This window comes from Hypanus sabinus, chromosome 9, assembly GCF_030144855.1.
Source record: "Hypanus sabinus isolate sHypSab1 chromosome 9, sHypSab1.hap1, whole genome shotgun sequence".
Classification (NCBI taxonomy): Eukaryota; Metazoa; Chordata; class Chondrichthyes; order Myliobatiformes; family Dasyatidae; genus Hypanus; species Hypanus sabinus.
Genome location: NC_082714.1, coordinates 133,700,136 through 133,715,932, shown reverse-complemented (window position 1 = coordinate 133,715,932; position 15,797 = coordinate 133,700,136). Strand labels below are relative to the sequence as shown.

The 15,797-nt window shown below is 38.5% G+C and overlaps 1 protein-coding gene across 6 annotated transcripts in view; it reads right to left on the bottom strand.

The window, feature by feature from the left end:
• LOC132399821 (zinc finger protein 512B-like) overlaps positions 1-15,797 on the bottom strand; it is a 145,983-nt gene that overhangs the window by 16,531 nt on the left and 113,655 nt on the right. For all 6 annotated transcript variants that reach the window (XM_059980615.1, XM_059980619.1, XM_059980616.1 and 3 more), the window contains 5 exons: positions 8,162-8,254; positions 7,484-7,582; positions 6,977-7,144; positions 5,569-5,763; positions 4,248-4,349 (listed from right to left, as the gene is read on the bottom strand). In XM_059980615.1, the coding sequence (XP_059836598.1) occupies positions 4,248-4,349; positions 5,569-5,763; positions 6,977-7,144; positions 7,484-7,582; positions 8,162-8,254 (657 nt within the window). The remainder of the gene's footprint in view (positions 1-4,247; positions 4,350-5,568; positions 5,764-6,976; positions 7,145-7,483; positions 7,583-8,161; positions 8,255-15,797) is intronic.

Here is a 15,797-nt window from a genome sequence, read left to right as displayed (position 1 = left end):
CAGATAAAAATCAAATATTTTTCAGCCAAAACATTATTAGAAATTGTAAGGTTAAACAGGTGGTCATTTAAGACACAGATTTTAGAGAAAATTTTAACTTCTTACGTTCACCTCTGACGGGAAAGTAGTAATATTGAAATTAAAATGGTACATGAAATGATCCTACCAAAATTCTAATTTTTTTCCCACCACCACATTTATTTTAACAAGAGTGAAATAAGAAAGGAATTGTCCCTGCCCAGGGCCTTATTTAAACATAATGTTATTTTTTGAAACATGCTAATTTAACCAGTGCAGCAACTAAAATTCACACTGCTTCAGGCTCAGTCCTGGACCACAGGAACTTTTGACAGTTTTTTTAAATGAAAGTTAATTCCTGGTTGCACAGTGCAAGGGGTTCTTTCTGGCTGTACAATAATTCATTGGCCTCCTGTGCTGAAGAAATTGCCCAGGTTTGCAAGTTCTCCATTCATTTGCCTTTTTGTTGTGCTTCCAGATAATTTCAGAGGTTTGTGGTAACTCTACACAAAGTTAACTGCAGAAGTGATGGTTTTAATATCTATGTGGCCAGAGATAGGGAGAGTAAGTAAACAAGGTGTTGAGGTCAGTATAGATCAGCCATGCATATACGTGAATGGTTAGGCAGAATTGAAAGACCTGGTGGACGATTACTTCTATTTTCTCATGTCCAGAATTAGTGTGGGTCAGCAAAGAAAGAAACAATAGAGAGACCTGGCAAAGAATAATGTAAGTTATAAAGTTAATGAGATTGGAAGACAGAAAGTGAAAATCGAGAGCATCCAAGGGTGCCAAAGGCATAAAAGATTGGAAGCCTAAAGGAGGAATGTATATGGGACAAATGTTCCCATATATAGTGCCTTGTGAAAATATTCAGCCCCCAACCCTTTGTTCACATAAATGAGTATTACCACCAAGGATTTTGATTAATTTAACCGAGAATTTTTATTTATGAATCACATGCTCCTTTTTTCACAGCAGAGTTCCAAAACAGGGAAAATTGTAAAGCATGTAAAACTAAAAATTCAAACACTTAAATGTCAGCAGTTCAAAAACATTCTTCCCCCTTTGTTCAGTATTTCGTTGAACCACCTCTCACAACTATTACAACCGATAGACTTTTTGGTTAAGTCTCTATTAGCTGTGATGCAACAAGATTTGCTCATTCCTCCTTGCAAAATTACTCAAGCTGTGCCAGGTTAGTTAGGGAGCAATGGTGGACAGCGCTCTTCAGGACTTGCCAGAGATGATTGATGGGGTTAAGAACAGGACTCTTGACTGGGCCATTCAAGAATATCAATTTTCTTCTTTTGAAACCACTCTGTGGTTGCGCTGGCAGTGTTCTTTGAGTCGTCGTCTTGTTGAAAGATGAACTTCCTCTCCAGTTTAAACTTTCTAGCAAAGGCTAGCAGGTTTTTTAAAATCCTGGATCTCTCTATATTTAGCAGCATTCACCTTCCCATTAACCCTGCAGCTGGAAAGCTTTCCTGTAGCATGATGCTACCCCTACCATAATTTATACTGGGGATGGTTTAACTGGTTGATGTGCAGTATTAGATTTACGCCACACGTACCACTTAGTGTTGAGGTCAAAATGTTCAACTTTAGCCTCATCCAACCACAAGAACTTCTTCCACATCTTCACAGTATTTTCCAAGAGTTGCTTTGCAAAATTTTTATGGAAATGGATATATTTTTTAAAACCAGGTCTTCTTCCATAAATACCCTTTTTGTGCAAGGCCTTAGCGACTGTGCAGCCATGAAGTTCATCTCCAGTCATAGCCACTGATGCTGCAGCTCACCTAGAATGACTGTTGGCATCTCAGTAGTATCTCTTACAAGTTGCATTCTTCTCTGGTGACTAAGTTTGGGAGGGTGGCTTGACCTAGGTAGTATGGCAGTGGTTTCATATTATTTCCACTTTTTCATGAAGGACTGCACTGAGCTCTGAGGTATGTTCAGTATCTTTGAGAAGGTCTTATACACTTCCCCAGATTTGTGCTTCTCTGTTACCATTTCTCTGTCTTGAATTGAATACTCTTTTGTCTTCATTTTGGTTTGATCTGTTGGAAATCTACCATACTTAAAGAGAGTGGGGGGTACTTAATTCAAGCGATCCTCCAATTTTCTACATCAACAAATTGGGTGAGTTGGTAAGCTAACATACAGTGTTGCACATGAGGAAATTCAGCGCTGAAATTACAACGGGGATTAATACTTTTTCAGCCTCATAATTTTGCTTTTTAATTATTAGTAAATTGTTGATAGGTTTGGGGTTTTCCTTTTGATTTGACATGATGCACAATGTTTTGTAGATTAACTCAGAAGAAATCTGACTTCAATATATTTTAAATTTAGAAAATGAGACAGTAAAATGTAAAAGTAGTTGAGTGAGCTGAATATTTTTTCAAGGCACTGTAGAAGATGGTCTTTATAATGGAAAAATACAGGGTTGGAATATTAACTACAGATTGAAAACAATTAGGAAGTGCTATTAGGGAATGAGACAGGCCAAATATCAAAAGTTTGTGTAGGGGACCACTTGATATCCAGTGATCACAATGCTATTAATTTCAAAGTAAATATGCTAAAAGATAGGTCTGGCCCATAGGTTGAGATGATAAATTTGAGAAAGACGACCAATCTTGATGGTATCAGAAGGGATTTGGCAAGTGTGAGTTACGACAGGCTGATTTCTGGCAAAGGAGTACTTGGTAGGTTGGAGGCCTTCAAAAGTGAAATTTTAAGAGTACAAAGCATGTATGTGCCTGTTAGAATAAAAGGTAAAGGTAATAAATGTGGGGAACCTTGGTTTTCAAGAGATATTGAGGCTCTGGTTAAGAAAAAAAAGGAGGCTCATTGCAGGTATAGGCAGGTAGGGACAAATGAGGTACTGATGGAACATAAATACGAAAGAACACTTAAGAAAGAACGCAAACACGAGGAAATCTGCAGATGCTGGAAATCCAAGCAACACACACACAAAATGCTGGTGGAACACAGGAGGCCAGGCAGCATCTATAGGAAGAAGCACTGTCGATGTTTTGGGCCAAGACCCTTCGTCAGGACTAACTGAAAGAAGAAATAGTAAGAGATTTGAAAGTGGGAGGGGGAACCCGAAATGATAGGAGAAGACAGGAGGGGGAGGGATGAAGCTAAGAGCTGGAAAGTTGATTGGCAAAAGGGATACAGAACTGGAGAAGGGAGAGGATCCTGGGGTGGGAGGCCTGGGGAGAATGAAAGGGGAAGGGATCACCAGAGGGAGATGGAGAGCAGGCAAGGAGTGATTGTGAGATGAGCAGAGAGAGGGAGTAAAAAGAGTAAAATAAATAATAAATAAGGGTTAGGGTAAGAAGGGGAGGAGGGGCATTAACAGAAGTTAGAGAAATCAATGTTCATGCCAGCAGGTTGGAGGCTACCCAGACCGAATATAATCCATGACCTCCTCTACTGTCAAGCCACACTCAGGTTGAAGGAACAACACCTTATATTCCATCTGGATATTGAGAGAAGATTAGATAGAGTTATCCTAAATTATGACTGGTATAGAGAAGGTAAATGTAAGCAAGCTTTTTCCACTAAGGTCTGGTGACCATGGGTTAAGGGTGAAAGGTGAAAAGTTTACAAGGAACATGAGGGGAAATTTCTTCACTCAGAGGGTCATGAGAGTGTGGAACAAGCTGCCAGCACAAGTGGTGCATGTTAGGTCGATTTCAATGTTTAAGCAAAGTTTGGATAGGTATATGGATGGTAGAGGTATGGAAGGCTATGGTCGATGGAAGTAGGCATGGTTTGGCACAGGCTATGTGGGCCAAATAGTCTTCTTCTGTGCTGTACTTTTCTATGACTCTATGACAATACTGGATGTATATATGGTCCAATAAAGCCAGGGTTGGAGATGGAGTTACTGATGAATTTGCAAACTCTGTAACATGGACCAAAGGTAATGACATCAGTCTTCCAGGTGGTTGAGCTGTGAGAAATTTCTACATGATATGCTTCAAATTATTTATTCACAACAATTTGAAAAATGAGTGGCTGAGGAAAATAATCAACTGGAGTAGGAGTTAAGATTGGAAGTAGGATGGTTGGTAGTTTGATGGAAAATTGATCAAAGCCTAGATGAACCTGAATACACCAAAGGATAGTCAGGAAGGAAATGTTAACCTGAACACAACATAAAAAATAGCACTAGTGATGGAAATAAGAAATACAAGATTAATGCTTACATTATTTGGGCAGCAGATCTGACCATTTTCTTTGACCTCGTTTTTCCAGCTTTCCAGTTGTAGGGGGTTGAATGTTGGGAATCCAGGACGAGTATACTTAAGCTGCAACAAAGTGATTACAACAACTTATGCATTAGGTTTCTCAGTTAAATATTATTCATTCCTATTACTCATGCAGCACATTGTGATGCTTTGTGATTACGATAGCATGAGACAAACGGAATTAATATCATACAAGATGTTGCAGTTACATGCTCCTCCACCTGACATACCTGACCACAACTCCTTTCTCCAAATGTTTGCTATTACATTTTTCAAAAGAGTAAAAACAACATGCATATTTTGTACTCCAAGTCTTCAAAGTGAATATTTATAATACGTCTTCTTAACATCTTAACAAAACTCATTGTTAAAAACAAACACTAGGAACATAATGCTAAGATTCCCTGATCACTAAAATTTAAAGACTTTTTATCCACTCTCATAGCTTAATTGGTACTGACAACTGAACAACATTTTACAAGAAATGCAATAACTGCAGTCAAAATCCAACTGGACTTTCCAGAAGTTTTCCTAACACTTTATTAAGGAAATTACATTCATCTTTATCTCCACATCTGTGAGCCCCAAAGGTAATATCCAGATAATGACGTGTAACATGTAAATTCTTTAAAAATATTTTCACAGATTAAATCTTTTTTCAAGTGAAATGAAGAAATAACCGCTGAGCTAGAGAACTTGGGTAACCCAACTCAGTCAACTGGAAAAGAAATTCCAAATTAACCTGATTATCAAGCATTGAAGATGAGTCTGCCATGACATTTTGGCCCATCTAACACAAATCAATTGTGTCCCTTCCCCTTGAGCATAAAAACTCCAGCAGAGTTACTGGAGTTCACACTGAATTCAACTATATAAAAATCACAGTCAAAAGATCAGCAAAGACTAGGGAGGTAAATAATTGAATTTGAAATGGGAAAGGACGTGAAGGGTCCAGGTGTTCTGTTGTTCATGAAATATATCATTTCAGGTTATGCAGGGTTTAAAACGAATTAGGGCATGTTTACAAGTTTCTGCAAAATTTAAACAAAGATGCCTTCTATGAGAATTATTGCCTTTTTTTCTGGTAATTTGAAAGGTATTAAAGCTTCCATTCAAAATGAAGGATTTTTGCAGACTATATCAAGATCTAATCTGTAAATCTGAAATTCTACACTCTTTATCAATTTAAGAAAAAAATTAATTTAACAAAAACATTAAAGCCTTTCTATTGACATTCTTATTCTTCACGTCACTTCAACTGGTACAAATGTGCTCTTACTCTCTTGATATCTGGGACCAAGTCATCTTTATTTCTTCTTCTAGTCCAAAGTTTTGACAGTTCGTCTTCTGCAATTTCCTGAAGATGAAAAACAGCCACTTGCGCAGATCTTCGTCGAATACGCCCGCTTGGTGTTCTCTCAAATGAGTTCTCGAACTCTTCGTCAACAGATTTCTGATCAGAATCTTCTGTTGTCTAAACAATATTTTGTTAGAAAACATATCATCATTGTCTTTGCTTTAAAAACACAAACTGCCTCTTTTCTCCTTCTGCAAGTCATAAATTGATAAATGACAACAAATGATAATGATTGTCAAGAAGAAAGAATATGTTTTTTACAGATATGATCCTTCTCTGAGGTGACAGCCAACTACATATTACTTTAATGCACACATAAAGCTTTCTCCTGTTTTTATATGCACTTAATATTTGCCACCAGGCATTAAGGTTGGGATCTATTCATAAAATATATTTTGTGAAGTGGAATCAATCAAACAGATAATCACACAATAATACTTGATAATTTAACAGATGGAGTTTATTATGAATTATAAAGCCTTAATCTTGTGTGTTTTGGTTTTATTGGAGAATGTTTCATATATTAGCAGGACTCACTATGTTATTAAATAAGAAATGCTTTGCCAAAAAATGTCAGTAACAAGTTGTACTATTCAACATCCTGGTCCATACTGATATTTTGACTTGCACTATGCATTCAATTTCTGTGGTTGGCCTTGAACCTACAAATATCTGACTGGTGAGAAAAAATACATTGAACCAAGGTGTCAAAAACACTAAGCTGTATAAATTTGCACTGCTGAATGCAAGATTTTCTTGATATTTTCCATTGAAACATCTTTTGTTTAATGACAACACTCTTCCTTTCCAAGTAAAAGATTGGAATTTCACGCCCTATTTAAAGCAGTATCTGAACCTGAAGAGAGTGCTACACGTTTGGAGGTTTAATTTTCCGTTGAGGTGTTGAACCAAGATCTTGTTTATAAATGATGTCATGACACCATTTGTATTGTTTTCCCATATCCTTCATTACATTCCATAAAACCAGTATAACTAAAACAATGAACCTAGTCAGTAATTTCACTCCCCTATATCATTCCTCCATTTAATACATATATTGGCTAGAATTCAACCTAAATTTCAACACTTCAAAAGTACTTAATTAGGTATCTTTCATTGAATAAAATGTTCTCTTTTTAATGTCAACATACATTATCACCAGCAACAGATATACACTTATATATATATATAATGGGGTGATGGGGAGGGAGTTTGCATATTAAAGAAAATATGTGTCTGAAAAATAAAGTGCATTGAACACTACATGAAAATGGGATGATAGAAATTACATGTCTAAAGTTGTCTACCACATAATCATAAGAAATCTTACCACTGTATGTTCTGATTTCACATGATGGTCATGACCGGCCTTTGACTTATATTCTTTCTCGCAATATTCACAAATGAAAACAGTTTTCTCAATATCTTCAGGCTCCTTTCCACATCTTTTTATATGGTACTGGTAGCCCATTAGGCTTGTAAATGTAGTTGTGCAACCCTAGGAAGGCAATATTTGTAAATACAATGTACCAAATCAAGAGCTGTGGTCTCATCCAGCCTTTTCTGATGCTGACAACTTTTTTTTTCCATAATTGTTTCCAAATGAAAACTACCAAATGATGATAATTTTTTACAAGTATAAATGTCAGCAATGTAAATTATACCTCTGCTCTTAATAAACATGTATTTGTGATTGTTACCACATGGTTGCAGCGAACAAAAATGCACATTACTAAGACTAACCCTCAGAACTATCCAAACTAAGTTAATGGAAGGTTAATGCTGAGGCAAATTCAGCATTAACCTTCCATTGTTATTAATTTACAATGAAACTAACCTCATTTGGGCACTTCAGTTTTCCCATTTGCTTAAGAACACTTCGGAGTCTTTCACGTTCCTGTTGTTCATCCAGCAACTTCTCTGCATTCATCACAGGCTGTAGGATATGCAATGAAAAATCTTGCTTTTTAACAGGTCAAAAATACTATGTCTTTTTTTTAAATCAGTGCACTGTCCAACAAGGAATCTTGCTGACTGAAAGCCCATGTTTCACAATAATGCAGGGTCTAAATACCCTCCCATGCACTTCCAACAGGCAGTGATTCTCAAAAGCAGCTATAGGTCATACAGCAAAGGAGAAAGCCCTTTGGCTCAAATGGTCAATGCTAACCAATATTCCCAACTGAGCTAGTCCCATTGGTCTTGTGTTTGATCCATATCCCCTTAAACTTTCCTCCCCTATTTCCTATTTAAATACCTTTTAAATGTCGTGAATGTGCCTGCCTCAACCACTTCCTCTGGGAATATTTTCCATATACTGAAGAGTTTCTGGGTAAAAAAAAGTTGCCCTTCAGACTTCTATTAAATTCCTTCCCTCTCACCTTAAAACTCTGCCCTCTAGTTCCTGATTCCCCAACCTTGGAAAAAACCCAAAGTTAACAAAATCAATTCTATCTGTCAATCTTCAATGAGAGCATTAAGTATAAAGGAAAGAAAGCAGATGTTATACACTTACTTTATTGTTGTGTTCTGCCATCATGTGATACTTCAGACCAGCTTTAGATTTAAACTGCTTGTTGCAATGCTTGCATTTCAATGCATCCTGCAGCTACAAGCAATAGAATACAGTCAACTTTTCCAAATTGACAATGCTACCTAACATCACAATCTCAGCAAGTTATTTCAAAGTATTAGCTTCATAGTAAATAAAATTCTAGATAAAATAAATAACTTAAAATAACAAACTTTTAAAAACAAATAGGTACTTTAAAAACTAATTGTGATTACACAATAAATATATCTTTGAAAAGAAGGTTAAGTGAATTGCTCACTACATTGATGGGCAATATTTCCACTTTAGGTGAAATTCCTGCTAGGTTTTCACAGATCCGAAATGGGTGATTATTGTTCCTACTGGTTGGTTAGTCATGAAAAAAGGAAGGAGTTAAGAAAAAAAAACTCATCATACTGGTGGTTGCTTTGATAAATCTAGAAATTAAAACAGTGAATTGAAATGGAGAAATTATTAATTTGGTGAAGTATGCAGAAGGCGATCATCATATTGTAAAGTTGTGCAGAGAAAGGGCTTCATGCAAACAATAGACAGAAAAATTGATTGTGTCAATCATGAAGAATGTTATTATAGATTTACAAGAGGATCCTTGTCAGTTTGGGAAGTGGGCTGAGGAATCACAAATAGAGTTCGTTAGTGTAAAGTGTGAGGTGATGAACTTTAGAATGTCTAACTGACGAAGGACTTTGGTTATATATGATAGAGCACTAGTGAGAGTAACAGAACAGAAAGATTTAGGCGTGCAAGTGCATAGTTCATTGAAAAGGGTGGAAGGTGAAATGTTCAGGGGAGCATGAATGGAAACTTCTTCAGAAGGTGCTGAGAGCGTGGACTGAGTTCACTTTTAACATATAAGAGAAATTTCAATAAGTATGTGGATGGGAGGGTTATGGTCCAGGTGCAGGTAGAATAGACATAATAATAGTTTGGCCTGGAATAGATGGGCCAATGGACCTATTACTGTGCAGTAGTGTTCTATGACAATGAAAGTGGTGTAACAGGCACCAGGATGATAAGAAAGACATTCAGCATGCTGGCCTCCATCAGTCAGGGAAAAGTGTGTACCAATAACTCAGAAAATGTGCAGCTTGAGTGACTGAGGGTTGGGTTGAGTTGTTCTCTGATGTTGGCAATCCATTTGCAAACGTTTCATCACCATACGAGGAGACATCATCAGTGCATGTTCATTTGGATCATAAAGCAGTATAAGCCATTAGTGAGGCCACTCTTGGAGTACTGTAGACAGCGTTGGCCACCTTGTTATAGGAAGGATGTGGTTAAGCTGAAAAAATGCAGAAAAAATTTATGGGGATGTTGCTAAGACTACGGAACACTAATTATAGGAAGAGGTTGGCCAGGCTATAACGTTCTTTATTCCTTTAAAAACTGGAGAATAAGTAACAATCTTACAGAAATGGTTAAAATCATGAGAGGCACAGATAAGAAGGATGGCAGCGGTCTTTTTATCAGGGTAGGAGAGTCCAAAAATAGAGGAGTAGACTTAAGATTTTAAAGAGACGTGAACACCAGCTTTGTTCCATGCAGAGGGTGATGAGTAGATGGAACGTGCTGCCAGAGGACAAGACTGAAGTAGATACAATAGTATCATTTACGACAAACTTGGAGAGTTGCATGTAGAGGTGGGACTTAGAGGGATATGAGCTAAATTCAAGAAATAGAGGCTAGCTGGATAGCTACCATAATTGGCATCATCTTGTCAGCCAAAGGATCTGTAATTGTGCTGTATTGCTCTATGACTCTATTCTTCAATCCCATGCTTTCATTATAAGAGCAGAAACAGTAATTAAGTGAGGTGAGTAGTGGGAATTGTTCAAATGACTCCTCGATGAAATTGGCAACACTTATTGCCCAAGTTCACTAACAAAATGAAACTACAATGAAGCGCATGGAAATAGGACTTATGGCACTGTAACTTAGTAAGAAATTGAAGTGCTAAGTACAGTATGTTTGTATGTGTGCAAACATACAAGGTAACACAATTGGGACAACTGACAAACCACCTAAATTCCTGACAGGAAGGCTATCATTTTGCAGATTGGTCATCAAGAACCCCATTTTCTGTACCAATCACCTACCTGATTGCACTAATTCAGACCTTAGCCAGTGAACATGAATTCAGAATATTAACACATATATCTCAGAGAACACCTATGTTGTGCTGACAGTGTGCTGCATTATCTAAAATGTCTTTCAGAAATAGTATATTTTGTAAACAACAAATTTGAGGTCAAGCATGTTATGGGCAGAAAATGCCTTCATGATATTATGTGTTCTCGAGACAACTTTTTGATTAAAGCTACTGACCTGTGGGTGGTGTGACTTATTCTTACTGTTGAAAGTCACTTTGTCATGATTGGTTAGTTTAGAAACTGCAGCGGCTTTTCCCATTGGATGCCTGCCTGGTGTCTGGTTTCAAATGTCCGGGGTAGATAGAGAGCAGGTCTGGGACTTTCTAGCTGGTTCCCTTTGTTTAAGGCAAGCGATGTACATGGCCATTGGGAAGGTATGGTCTCCGCATGCTTTTGACTAGGTACGTTTTTTGAATGTATGTATGCTCATTGAATATTCAGCTTTGTAGTTTCTATAATTTGCGGAACTGGAATATTGGGTCGAACGTTTACTGTTTGTGAATAAATGATTAATATGCCTATTCGTAGTCAGTGAGTTTTCTGAACCACTTGCCAGGTCCATGGATCAGATCCAACATTACAGTAATTTCCTTAAATGACTGCTTTCTCTGGTGTCAGAATATTGTATTGCATATACTCTTTTGTATTAGAGACTACTTAAAGCGTTTTCCAAGAACTTGGAAGCCAAGAGAATAACCATTTCAGTCCAAGCAGTGTCTTCTAATTACACTACTGTCAAATGTCAGAGAAATTCCTTGATCCCACTCAACCCCATACACCTGCTTTCACACCATGTACTTTGATGCCCTAACCAATCAGGAAACAATAAACTTCCTCCTTAAATATACCCAAGGACATGGCCTCCACTGCAATCTGTGGCAGAGCATTCCACAGGTTCACTACTCTCTAACTAAAAACATACCTCCTCACCTCTGTTCTAAAAGGTCACCCTTCAATTCTGAGGCTGGGCCTTCTAGTTCTGGATATCTCCACCATAGGAAACATCCTCTCCACATCAACTCTACCTAACCCTTTCAATATTTTGTAGGTTTCAATGAGATTCCTACACATTCTTCTAAATTACAGTGGGTACAGGTCCAATGCTGCCAAACACTCCTCATATGTTAACTCCTTGATTCCCAGAATTATCCTCGTGAACCTCCTCTGGATTCTTTCCAATGACAACACGTCATTTCTGAGATATGGGGCCCAAAACTGTTAACAATACTTCAAGTGTAGCCTGACTAGTGTCCTATAAAGCATCAGATGCCAAATATTTGCCATCTTTACTACAGACTCAAGCTGTAAATTAACCTTCTGGGAGTTTTGCATAAGGACTGCTAAGTCCCTCAGCACCTTTGATGTTTGAACATTCTTCCAACTTAGATAATCATCTGCACTATTGTTCTTTTTACCAAAATCCATTATCATACATTTCCCAACCCTGTATTCCATCTGCCACCTTTTTGCCCATTCTTCCGATTTGGCTAGGTCCTGCTGCAATTGCATTGCCTTCTCAGAACTACCTACCCTTTCACCTATCTTTGTATCATCTGCAGACTTTGCCACAAAGCCATCAATTCCATTATCCAAATCATTGACCAACAATGTGAAATGTAGCAGTCCCAATACTGACCCTGAGGAACACTAATAGTCACTAGCAGCCAACCATGCCAGTATCTTTCTTGTAACATCACAGCATTTTACCTTGTTCAGCAGCCTCATATGTGACACCTTATCATATGCTTTCTGAAAATCCAAGTAAATGACATCCACTACCTCTCCTTTGTCAACCTTGCTTGTTACTTCCTCAAAGAACTTTCACAGACTTGTTAGGCAAGATTTGCCTTCACAGAAACCATGTTGACTTTGACTTATTTTATTATTAGTACCCCAAAACCTCATCCTTTATAATAGACTCCAAATCTTTCCCAACCACTGAGGTTACATTAACCAGCCTATAATTTCCTTTCTTTTACCTTCTTCCCTTCTAAAACAGTGGAGTGACATTTGCAATCTTCCAGTTCCCTGGGACCATGTCAGAGTCAAGTGATTGTTGAAAGATCATGGCCAATGCATCAAATTTCTCTCCAGCAATCATTCCCAGGACTCTGGAATGTAGTCCATCTGGTCCAGGTGACTTATCCACCTTCAGACTTTTACTCCTTTTATGCCTCCCTTTTACCCTTTATATAACTGAAAATACTTTTAGTATCGGGCTTTATATTATTGGCTAGTTTGCCCTCGTATTTAATCTTTTCCCTTCTTATAGCTTTTTAGTTGCCTTTTGTTGGATTTTAAAATCTTTCTAATCATCCAACTTCCCACTCACTTTTGCTATGATCTACACCAGGGGTCGGCAACCCGCGGCTCCGGAGCCGCATGCGACTCTTTCATCTCTGTGCTGCGGCTCCCTGTGGCTTTGGAAAATAAATGATGAGTATTTAATTAAAATGTATTTAATGTTAGTTTGTTAGTTTTTGAAATGAAATTCTAAATTTGAAGATTATGGTGATCTTGTACAATCTAAATAAAACATTGTCATGACCCATTTCCTGGCACATCCGAACCGGCTCACAATTAGCCAGCGTTCCGGCTAAGGGAGAAAGCTTACGGGGGTTTGTGAGTACATGTCTTTTGGAGCATCCGTGCCCATGGGGGGGAGGTTTGAGGAAGGCTTAAAAGCAAGGCTGTTTAGTTTGAATAAAGTTATCTTTGACTGCAGTTTACCAACTCTGTGTCGTTATTTTAGCGCTGTGTGTAGCACACCGCTACAACGTGTTTTTTATCGCTATTAATATGTCACCACTGCCAATGCCTGAGACCCGCCACTCCCCTAAGCATCGATCCATCCCTACTGAATACGACTGCATTGGCAGGTGTGAGTCAACCTGACCTTGAGGTGGAACTGGCCGACACAGCCGACAAAGACATATGGGTGTCCAAGTTTAGACACTTGACAGCAGATCTTGAAGATGTTGTCCGTCAGAAGGCCGTTCTTGCTCAGAATCACAAATGGAGTGATATTGAAAACCTCCCCAAACGGACAAACTTGTGTTCGAAACATGGAATGCTATCCCCGACATTTATGTAAACATTAAAAAGTATGCGCTTAGAGTCCTGTCGATCTTTGGATCCACATATGTATGTGAGCAGGTGTTCTCCAACATGAACTTTATTAAAAACAAACATCCTTTTATGTTAAGCTCCCAACTATGGCCTTCTTTCAGCCATGACTCATTGATGCTCACATCGTACTGACCAATCACTAACTGCGCCACAAGTTCGTCCACTTTATTCCGAATGCTATGCACATTTAAGTACACCACTTTCAGTCCTGCATTCTTTGTTCTTTTGAATTTTGCCTCTGTGGTACAATGTAACTCATTGTTCTGTCTGCATTTGTACCTGATCATTGGCTTGCCTTTCCCTACATTAATGTAACATCCATCATCTACTTGTAAACCTGCTGGCTCATCCTCAACTCTTTCATACTGGTTCCCATCCCCCGCCATATTAGTTTAATGTAGCCTGATATTTGTAGGTCAGATTGAAAAAAATACTATGTCTTCTTTACCTCTTCAAAGAGCCAACACTTTATAAATGTAGAGCTTTACAGTGAACAGTACAAAGAGTCTGCTGGAAAAGTGCCTCTAGCTTTTTGGAGCTTTCTTGTCTATGTTCATCATACAGAAATATATGTGAACATCCATAATTTGATCTGAGCATTAAAAGTTTATATTGCAGCTGAAAAATATCATTGCTTAGGCCTCGTGTCTGTAGTATTATGTTTAATTCTAGTTGCGTATCATAAGAAGGATGTGGAAACATTGCAGAGGATGCAAAAGAAGTTAACTGGGTTGTTGCCTCAATTAGAGTATATTACCTTTTTGTAAAGACCTGCAAAGGCCTGATAGAAACATATAAATTTATGAGAGACATAGATAAGTCATCAATATCTTTCCCAAGGTGGAAGTGTCAATATTACAGGGCATTGGATTAAGGGGATGGTTAAAAGAAGATTTGTTGGGCAAGTTATTATTATTATTATCTTTAAGAGAGAGTGGTAGGTACCTAGAATGCATTGCTAGTGAAGGTGGTAGAAGCAGACTGAGCAGCAACATTTAAAAAGACACAAGAACAAATAGTGGATGGAAAAATACGGACCAGGTACAGGCAGATATGGTTAGTTTAGAATGGCGTCATTGCCAGTGCAGACAGGTTGAGCTAAAGGGCCTGTTTCTGTGTAGCCTGTTCTGTTAAAATCAAAATTTAGCTTATTGTCAGTTGCATTAGCATTACAGGCACATAACATCAGATATGCAACATTCACCAAACAAATATCAACTAAATTATACATCCTTTTTACAGGAAAGAGCACAACTAAAATTTAAAAAAAAAACAAAGCCCAAGTGGTTGTGTGTCTGTCACGAAGGGCCCGGACTCTGCTGCATCTGTTCTGATGAAGAGGACTTCCATTCTGAGATGTACTCATCCTTTTTACAAAGAATGGGGTTTCCCTTCACCACCATTGATACTGTTCTCGTCCACCATCTCCATTCCCACACATCTGTCCTCACCCTATCCCCCTACCATCAAAACAGGGGACAGAGTTATCCTTGTCCTTGCCTACCACCCCATGAGCCTCCCTATCTAGCACATTCTTCATTGTACCTTCTGCCATTTCCAACATGATCCACTAAACAAATCTTTCCCATTCCCCCTCATTCTGCTTTCTACACGACTCCTTTATTCACTCGTCCCTCCTGGCACTTGCCCCTGCATGTGGTACAAGTTCCACACCTGCACCTACACCTCCTTCCTCAGCACCATTCAGAGCAGCAAACAGTCCTTCCACACCAGGCAACAATTCAGCTGCAAGTGTGTGACAATCATCTATTGTTTCCAGTGCTCCTGCTGTGGTCTCCCCTACTTCAGTGCGATCCAATGCAGTTTCAAGCACCTTCGCTTGGTCCACTGCAAAGGGCAGGATCTCCCAGTGGTTATCAATTCAATTCTGCTCCCCATCTCCATTCTGGCATGCCTGTCTATGGCATCCTCCACTACCTCAATGAAGCTAAACTCAAGTTGGAGTAGCAACAGATCAAATGCAATATGATCTGTCTTGGTAGCCTACAACCTGATGCCACGAACATTAATTTCTCTAACTTCCAGGAATTACACTCCTCTCCCCCTTTTTCTCTTTTTTCTAATTCTCTCTTCTGGTTACACTTGCACTCCTCTTCTCCTCACCTTCCTAATCACCTCCCCCTGAATCCCTCCCCCTTCCCTTTATTCTATGGGCCACTGTCTTCTCCTATTAGATTCCTTCTTCTTCAGCCCCCTCCCAGCTTCGTAGTTCAACTTCCTCCCCTACCCACCCACCTTATCCTTCACCTAGTCTCACTTAACAGCTTATACTCCTAATT